Below are 9,995 nucleotides of genomic sequence, written 5' to 3'. Positions count from 1 at the left end.
AAAAAAAAAAAAAAAAAAAAAGACATAGACAGTTTAACCAGTAGTCATAGAATAGGGCTCAAAGCTTACAGAAGGCAAGCTTGTGAAGTTATTAGGCACAGAATATTCATGGGTCATTATGAAAATTTTGAGATACTGGCTTGGTGCCTGTGGCTCAAGTGGTTGAGGTGCCAGTCACATACACCTGAGGTGGCGGGTTCGAATCCAGCCCAGGCCCGCCAAACAACAATGATGGCTGCAACCAAAAACAATAGCCAGGCATTGTGGCGGGCGCCTGTGGTCCTAGCTACCTGGGAGGCAGAGGCAGGAGACTCGCTTGAGCCCAGGAGTTAGAGGTTGCTGTGAGCTGTGATGCCATGACACTCTACCCAGGGGGACAGCTTGAGGCTCTGTCTCAAAAGAAAAAAAAAGAAAGAAAATTTTGAGATACACAAAAATCAAAAACATAAAGTCTATGCAGATGAAAACAAATGAAGTCCTCCCAGCAATACCAATTAGCCGAGCATATTAAAACTTGTATGGTAGGGCATTGGCCCCATATCCCAGAGATGGCGGGTTCAAACCCAGCCCCGGCCAAAAACTGGAAAAAAAAAAAAAAAACAAAAAAAAACTTGTATGGTTGAATCAGAAAGGATGCTGTTGGTTTGGCGCTGGCCACATACACCAGAACTGGCAGATTTGAACCCAGCCCAGGCCTCCCAAACAATAATAACAACTAAAACTACAACAAAATAATAGCCGGGCTTTGTGGTGGGCACCTGTAGTTCCAGCTAGTTGGGAGGCTGAGGCAAGAGAATCGCTCAAGCCCATGAGTTTGAGGTTGTTGTGAGCTGTGACGCCACAGCACTCTACTGAGGGTGATGGCTTAAGACTCTATCTCAAAAAAAAAGAAAAAAGCGGGAGGCACCTGTGGCACAAGGAGTAAGGCTCCAGCCCCATATACTGGAGGCGGCAGGTTCACACCCGGCCTGGCCACAAAATGCAACAACAAAAAGAATTGGGTTGCATTTTGCTATTGTTGTTACCTTTCCTTATCACAGGCTTTTAAATTGTCTTGTTTTACTCAGTGTTTAAGGTCAGGATTGGCTTTCCAGAGGGTTTTCCTCACATCCCTGCTCTCCTCAGTTTTCAGACTTTGCTGTGAGCCTAATGCTGTCTCCCCTCCCCTCCCAGGGTGACTGCTCCTCTCACGGGCCGGGAAGTAGTTCTCAGTTGTCTTCGTTCAGTCTGTCTCTGCCAGACCCGGCTCTCTGGCTCAGGCTTCTGTGTTGGTTCTACTCCTTCCCAGGGCGCAGGGAACTCTTTCTTTTACCTTTCCCAGCCTCACTGCATCTTTACCTGCACGGTAGGGTGATAGGGGTTTTTTGCCTTTTCTCTGGCAGCTTAAGACTTTTGCTCCTTAGAGGAGAAGTAATCAGGTGAGGCTCCGCTCTTTCTCATGAATCCCAGTGAGGTCCCTGGAGAGGACGTGTGAGCTGGCACAACGCCCTGAGGTCTCATGTTAGCCCATGCTCTGCTTTTAGCCAGCTTACTTTACGTGAACTCTTACCTGCGTGTATACAGGCCATGTCTTTGTCCGTTCGTCACCAATAAGCCAGTACTTGTGTCCCATCTCTGCTTTGAGATCTCTGTCTTTCCTTAAGTTTCAGGCTAATGGTTGCCCTGTGACTTCAGTTCTCTGATGAGTTTAGGAAAAGTTATAATTTGGTAAATTATCGAGCTTTTTGCTTATTGTTAAAGTAAAAGTGATGTTCTTTCCACTTCCTGTGTTCCAGGCCTTGAATTGAATCTTGAGTGGCAAGTAGGAGTTGGGATAATGAACAGGATGGGAAGGATATTGGGGGCAGAGGATGGTTGCTTCAGCAAGATACGAGGGCATAAAACACAAGTGAGCTTCATCTGCAAGGAGCTGGTTTGGGTTCAGATTAACACTGTGAATGACAGCTAGAACTGGGCCAGCGAAGGTGTCAAATTCTGAAAGTATTAAGGAGCCATCAATCAACAGCTTCAGTGGACAGTTGCTACCAAGTTCTTGCCTTTGATGATAGTCGATCGAGAGGGGTTGATAAACATATGCTGAATTACTTCTGAGATAATTTCCACACTTTCACATCTGTAGTACCCAGCCGGCATGTAGAAGAAAGCTGCTGGGTGCATCTAATCTGCTGGTATATTTTCCTTCCAGTCAGGTAGCACTGGTGTTGCAGATAGTCTTGAGAACTGGGAGAAAGTCTGGGACAACTGGAGGCTGCTGACAATGGCTGGGATCTTTGACTGCTGGGAGTCCCCAGAGGGAAATGTCCTATATTCCTATACCATCATCACAGTGGATTCCTGCAAAGGTCTGAGTGACATCCACCACAGGCAAGTCATACTTATCCCTGGATTCAAAAGGAGTCAAAAGAGGATTTGTCCTCTGTCTTTTTAGTTAGGTAGCTTTAGAGAGTAGGAAACTAAGTTGTTCTGAAAAATATAGTTATAGTCACTTCAGGGATAACATGACACACATTCCTCAAAGTCATTGCACTATGCAAAATTATAGCATAAAAACCACATAAAATATGGGAAAAGTGAGTTTTAAAGAGACAACACTTAAAAACTTTTTCAGTGATGCATTAAAAAGTAATGGGCTGGGGGCAATGGCTCATGGCTATAATCCTAGCACTCTGGGAGGCCAAGGTGGGAGGATCCTTTGAGTTTAGGAGTTTTGAGACCAGCTTGAGCAAGAATAAGACCCCATCTCTACTAAAAATAGAAAAATTAGCTAGACGCAGTGGTGTGCACCTGTAGTTCAGCTACTTGGGAAGCTGAGATAGGAAGATCATTTGAGCCCAGGAGTTTAAGGTTGCAGTGAGCTATGATGCAAGCTAGCCCAGGGTGACAGAGCAAGACTGTTTCAATAAATAAATAAGTAAAATAATAGAAGTCTAATAAAAATAGTAGCACTGATTTATTCATGTTAAGTACGTAAGAAATTATAAATACTGCAATAAATACAGCACTTTACCTTGAATAAGATCTGAATTTTGTTTGTGGAAGTGGATGTTAGAAGAATTACAGCTCATGAGTTATTGTGATGTTGTGAAAGAAAGTTACACAAAAGTTTTAGTCTTTTTGCAGTCTTAAATCCTGGGGCATGTTCTTCTGCCTTTGAATATAGTTCCTTTGAGGGATGTGGGGGATGTGTTTGTTTATTTTTTCAATTTTGGAGACGGCTTTGTTGCTGAGGCTAGATTGCTGTAGTGAGCTCACTGCAACCTCAAACTCCTGGGCTCAAGCGATCCTCCTGCCCCGGCCTCTCCTAATAGGTAGGACTGCAGGCACATGCCACCATGCCCAGCTAATTTTTTCGTTTTTGTGGAGATGGGGTCTCACTGTGTTGCTCAGGTTTGAACACTTGACCTCAAGCGATCCTCCCACCTACTACTTCTAACACTAAAAGGAACAATTTGTGTGGTATTTAAGGTCTTTATAGATAAATAGTGCTTTCTTTTTGTGAGAAAATTTCAGCTTTTCTCTTTTTGTGAAAAATATTCCTCTTTTTTTCTTGCATTCAGCCCGTATGCTAAAGAATCTTTCCATTAAAAAAACAAACAAACAAAAAACAGACACAGTGGCTCACTCCTGTGATCCTAGCACCCTCGGCGCTAAGGCAGGTGGATTGCTTTAGCTCACGGGTTTGAGACCAGCCTTAGCAAAAGTGAGACCCTGTCTCTACTAAAAATAGAAAAACTAGCTGGGTATTGTGGAGGGCACCTATATCATCCCAGCTACTTGGGAGGCTGAGGTAAGAGATCTCTTGAGGTTATTATTGTGAGCTGTGATGCCACAGCACTCTACCCAGACAGACAAGGTGAAACTTTGTCTCAAAAAAAAAAAAGAAACGTGGGTGGCACCTATGGCTCAAAGGAGTAGGATGCCAGCCCTATATGCCAGAGGTGGCAGGTTCAAACCCAGCCCCGGCCAAAAACTGCAAAAAAAAAACCCCAAAACTTTCTAATTATTCTGTTCCTTCACAGTACTGATTTCATCGCTCAGCTGATTTTTCTATTTTTAGTAGAGACAGGTTCTCACTCTTACTCAGGCTGGTCTTGAACTTCTCACAAGATCCTCCCACTTTGGCCTCCCAAAGTGGTAGGATTACTTACAGGTGTGAGCCACCTTGCCCAGCCAAAAGATACCATTATTTTATATGTTAAGAAAGGTCAAGTGCTGCCAGTTACTGCCAACTAAACCATTTTACTGTGCAGAGATGCCATTCATTATAAAATGCATCTGGATCTCAGAGATTGTAAGTTTTGTTTTGTTTTTTTAGTGACAGAGTTTCACCCTGTCACCCTTGGTAGAGTGCTGTGGCATCACAGCTCACAGCAACCTCCAGCTCTTGGGCTTAGGCGATTCTCTTGCCTCAGCCTCCTAAGTACTTAGGACTACAGGCTCCCGCCACAACGCCTGGCTATTTTTTTGTTGCAGTTCAGGTGGGGCTAGGTTCAAACCCGCCACCCTTTGTATATGGGGCCGGCACCCTGCTCACTGAGCCACAGGCGCCACCCTGATTTTAAGATATTTTTAGCTGGGTGTGGTGGCTCACACCGATAGTCTTAGCCTTGGGAAGCTGAGGTGGGAGGATACATGAGCCCACAAGTCCTGACCAGTCTGGGCAACATCTGTCGTCGTCTTTGTTTGAGACCAAGTCGCGTGCCATGGCCTCAGCCTACCTCATAGCAACCTCAAACTCCTGAGCTCAAGCAGTCCTCCTATCTCAACCTTTCAAGTAGGTGGGACTACAGGTGTTGCCACAGCTCCTGACTTCTTTTTCTTTTTTTTTTTTTGAGACAGAGTCTCACTGTGTCACCCTCAATAGGGTGCTGTGTTGTCACTACTCACAGCAACCTCAAACTCTTGAGCTGAAGTTACTCTCTTACCTCAGCCTCCCAAGTAGCTGGGGCTACAGGCGCCCGCCACAACGCCCAGCTATTTTTTTTCTTGTAGTTGTTGTTGTTTAGGTGGCCTGGGTCAGGTTCGAATGCCAACCTTGGTGTATGTGGCTGGCACTATTAACCACTGTGCTATAGGCGCTGAGCCTTATTTTTCTTTTTTCTTTCTTTCTTTTTTTTTTTTTGTAGAGACAGAGTCTCACTTTTATCTCGCCCTTGGTAGAGTGCTGTGGCGTCACAGCTCACAACCACCTCCAGCTCCGGGGTTAGGTGATTCTCTTGCCTCAGCCTCCCGAGTAGCTGGGACTACAGGCACCTGCCACAATGCCCAAATGTTTTTTTGTTGCAGTTTGGCTGGGGCTGGGTTTGAATGCCACCCTTTGTATATGTGGCCGGCACCCCACCCACTAAGGTGCAGGCACCGCTTTATTTTTCTGTTTTTAGTAGAGATGGGGTCACACTGTTACTCAGGCTGGTCTTGAACTCCTGACCTCAAAGGATCGTCCCAACTCAGCCTCCCAAAGTGCTAGGATTACAGATGTGAGCCACCATGCCCGGTCCACAGCACTCTTTGTAACCTGGCTCTCAAGGTGTTGAATCTAGTCCCCTATCAGCACGTGCTCAGGGAGCCTGTGGCCACAGTCAGCACGTGAGGGGCAAAGGGAGGGGAAGCTTCCCTTGTGATATTTTGAGCTGTCACTCAACTCACATCTCTCTCCTTTCTCTTCCTACCTTCACTCTACCTCTCCCAACCGTTATCTTAACCCCTCTGGCTAGGATGCCTGCCATATTAGATGGTGAGGAGGCAGTCTCTAAATGGCTAGACTTTGGTGAGGTCTCAATTGCAGAAGCTCTGAAGTTGATCCACCCTACAGAGAACATCACCTTCCATCCAGTCTCTCCTGTGGTGAACAACTCGAGAAATAACACTCCAGAGTGTCTGACTCCTATCGACTTGGTGGTCAAAAAGGTAGGATCCTGTGAATATTACTGTCCTTTTGAGCTTTCTGTCTTCTGTCATTATGTCCTTTGCTTTTAGGATATGACCTTTACAAACAGAACTTTAACATGAACCACCAAAACCTCTTGTACTACTTGTACATGGCAAAATCGAGTAGAGCGATGGTTCTCAAACGTGGCTGTGACTCAGGCGTCCTCAGGCAAGCTCGGAGGACACACCCAGGGCTCCTTGACCCAAGATTTCTTCTGAAAAACTAAGAAGAGCATCTCAGTTTGTTTCTTTTCTTTTCTTTTCTTTCTTTCTTTTTTTTTGAGACAGATGCTCACTTTGTCCCCTCGGTAGAGTGCTGTCTGTAGCATCATAGCTCACAGCAACCTCCAACTCTTGGGCTCAAGCAATTTTCTTGCCATAGCCTCCCAAGTAGCTGGGACTACAGGTGCCTGCCACAATGCCCAGCTGTTTTTAGAGATGAGGTCTCGCTCTGGCTCAGGCTGGTCTCGAACCTGTGAGCTCAGGCAATCCACCTGCCTCGACTTTCCAAAGTGCTAGATTATGGGTGTGAGCAACTGCACCCAGCCAGCATCTCAGTTTCTTATGTCACGACAACTTGACCAAAGTTTCAAGAATTTCACAGGTAACAGGGCCGAGGAGGCATGCCATCCTGCACAGAGTAAAGAGACCTTCTTCCTCCACCTAGTGACCTCCTAGTGTCTGATGGGTTGGCTCCCACTCCTCTCCACTCCTGTGAGCATGCACACTTACCAGACCAGAGGCTTAGCTACCCTTTCTAGGAACCGGCCCTGAAGGTTATCAGATCTTATCTAGTATGTGAGAAAGTCACAGTAAGTGAGGAAAGCACAAGGACACAGTGCCAATGAGGTGAGAAGGAAGCAGACTCCTTTGGGGGGCAGGGGGGTGCTCTCCCCACCCAGGGGGTTAATCAGATCCGATCTGGAATGTGATACGGTCACAATCAGTAAGGAAAAAAAGCCATAAATGCTGGACCCTATCTAGACATCCTGAATCAACATTCAGGGCTGGGAGGACTTGTAACCTTAGACGGTGGTTGTGAGAAAGACAAAGGAGCCCAGGACCATGTTGTGTCTTTGTCCCCACCTTAGTCAGACGTGTTTGGATGTCTCTGTTCTGTACCTCTGCTTACCCAACAAGTTGGAGAGCACCAGGCCTCAGTCTCCTTCAGGAGGACTTAAGGGTATTCCCACCATGAACTTCTTAGAATTAGCGAAGATACAGAGGGTCTTTGAAGGGAAGGTAAATGGCTAGAGGCCTACAGCGGGGAGAGAAGTTTCAGAGCAAAACGCTGGGCCCGACAGACATTCAGGGGTAAAGGCTGAGAAGTAGCAATTATTTCTGAGTGGCATGCAGGGACTTCTGAAGTAGGACATGCTAGGAGTATGCCAAGAGTAAACATTTTAGAATAGCAGAAGTATTAAGAAGTATGATGGCAAGAATAGCTACCCCTGTCCCCATTTTTATTAGAGCTTTTTTGTTTCCCATACCCACAGCCAGTGTAAGGTTTTTCTTTTTTCTTTTCTTTTTTTTTTTTTTTTTTTTTTTTTTTGAGCAACACAATTTAAGTGTACTGCAGAAGTTTAACTACAGGTTCAAGTGTGCCGTGAAATAAAAAATGTCAAAGAACACTGCTACAGAAGAAGAATCATCATGCTCCAGTTTCAGACTTCAGAGGACTGAGAGCCAGAGCAGACACTCACCCAGCAGAGTGGAGCTCTAGTCCAGATCCTACCTGGGCCCCTGTGTCACAACCTGCTTCACTCCCAAACAGATCCCATGCTGCCTGGGGCAGAGGCCTCTCACCACCCTCTCTGCCCAGCAACCAGCACAGGCAAATCTTCAGTACACATCTCTGTCAGCTGATTGATGGACACTATACTAGCAAGCTCTTAGGGCCACCTGAAGACTGTGTGATGTCCAAAGGCGTCATCCTCACAGCACAGATGGGTAGGGGAGCATCAAGAAAGAACACAGAGCCACACAGGAGGTGCAAGAGAGAGCAGGCATCCAGGGAACAGGACAGAGGACAAAGGCCATCACCCAGCAACACCAGGGCCTAGACCTGCCTGCTGTGGGCTAGGCTTATGCACATTCAGGTTGTGAGGACTTTAGAGACTATACACTCTGAAGTTGCCATGTTCCAAAGGTGATATTGAGGCCAAAGAGAAGCCTCAGTAGTGCATAAAAGCTTACACAGGCACACATGAACACAGGTGCATACATAGGCACACGTAGGCACACATGAACACAGGCACACACACAAGTACACATAAACACAGGTGCACAGACGAACACACATGAACACAAGTGCACATGAACACAGCTTCACACACAGGTACATTGGCACTTGCACAGATGCACACACATGCACACACACACAGGTGCATTGGCACTTGCACAGGTGCACACATGTGCACACAGGCTATAGCAGACTTCAAGGTGAGCCCTGTGATGAATACACCCAAGGGCACAGGAGAGAAGGCCAGGCTCCGCTCGGGCCCCACCTACTGTCCCACACAGCATTGCAAATGGCACTTGCTCCTCATCAGTTTCTCTTTCTCCAGCTACCCATGAAGGTAATACCACATGATTTTGAGAAGCCACAGCCTAGGAGGTCACACGAGCACATTAAACAAAGGCTGAGCTGCCAGGGGGCTGGTCCACCCATAGCAGCCTGCCCAGGCTGTGGTGCTGGGCCTGCCATCTCTCCATCATGCAACCACCAAGGAGGCACCTGAGGCTCAAGAGCACAGTAACCCCATAACGCTGCAGGACATGCCTGTTATGCAGATTGAGGGTCCAGCCACTCCTCCATGGAGGCCATCTCCCTGTGAGCACAGGGGCCCCTCCATACATCCAGCTGTCTGGGAAGGGAAGCTCAGGTATCAACCCAGCTGAGCAATGCAATTTCCTGAAAATTAGTCTACCTCTGCCCTGGAAGGGCCCTGGGGAAGGTCCAGGCCCCCTGGCATATTTTGATGCTGGTGAAAGAAATGCTTTGCCCACCTTCAGCCAGTAAGGACTGAAATATATATGAGAACAGATAAAAGTTCCAGCAGCACTTCCGAGAGCAGAGTATATCAAAACAGAAGGCATTCCAGAGAGAAATATTCTCTCTTATTCAACCTGGCACTCAAGGAAGAGAAGTTAGTCACAGAAGCCTTTCAGAGAGACAAACCAATTGCCTCAAAAACATCCTCACACCCCAGGATAAAACCCAAAGAAATCACAGCACTTTCTCTTTACTAAGGAGAACTCTGCCCAGAGGTCATGGTGAAGCAGCACAGAAGAAACCTCACATCTCCAAACTTCCAAATTCTCAGTCTTTGATCATTTTTTCCTCGGTTATATAAGCAATAAAATCTTACAGCTCAAAAATTGGAACATGAAGAAAAAAACATTCTAAATGCATTTTCTTCTAGTTTTTTTCTATGCATGATCGTGTATTTTTTTTTAAGCACACTCAAGTTTGTTCTGCAGCCTCTCAACCATCCCCTCCTATCTCCACCTGTCCCTCCACCTGTCCCAATCCCATGCTGGGTTGTGAGCATCTCTGAGTGTGGCTGGACACTGCTCTTGACCACCATGTGCAGAGGCCACTCTGAGCATTCCTGCCACTACAGGGCACACTGGCTGTTTTAAAGTTTTTATTTTATTATTATTTATATTTTAAAGTTTTTCAACACTATAAGTACAGCTGTGATAAATGTTCTTTTTTTTTTTTATTGAATGGTAACTGATTGATGCACTTTGGGGGTACATAGCCTTCATGTAACTTTCTTAGTTATTGTGTTAAAACATTCATATTCTACTCATAAAAGATTCACTTGTACCCTTGTAAGATGAACCACAGAAGTGAACCCTCGAGTCCCTCTCCATCCACCCTCTCCCCACTCCCTCCCCCACCCCATATCCTTAGGTTGTTATTAGGTTATAGCTTTCATATAAAAAGGTTTAAATTAATCTCATAACAGGTGTGTGTACATTGGATACGTTTTCTTCCATTCCTGTGATACTTTGCTAAGAAGAACATTTTCCAGCTCCATCCATGTGAACATGAAGGA

General features: G+C 46.0%; 1 protein-coding gene across 1 annotated transcript in view; it reads left to right on the top strand.

Moving 5' to 3' along the window:
* HMCES (5-hydroxymethylcytosine (hmC) binding, ES cell-specific) overlaps positions 1-9,995 on the top strand; it is a 25,940-nt gene that overhangs the window by 14,739 nt on the left and 1,206 nt on the right. Inside the window, exons 5-6 of the mRNA XM_003796201.3 lie at positions 2,186-2,364; positions 5,715-5,907. Of these exons, the coding sequence (XP_003796249.1) occupies positions 2,186-2,364; positions 5,715-5,907 (372 nt within the window). The remainder of the gene's footprint in view (positions 1-2,185; positions 2,365-5,714; positions 5,908-9,995) is intronic.

The sequence above is a fragment of the Otolemur garnettii genome, unplaced genomic scaffold (assembly GCF_000181295.1).
Source record: "Otolemur garnettii isolate 467f Iridium unplaced genomic scaffold, OtoGar3 scaffold00101, whole genome shotgun sequence".
NCBI classification, from domain to species: Eukaryota; Metazoa; Chordata; class Mammalia; order Primates; family Galagidae; genus Otolemur; species Otolemur garnettii.
This window is presented reverse-complemented; position numbering and strand designations above follow the sequence as displayed.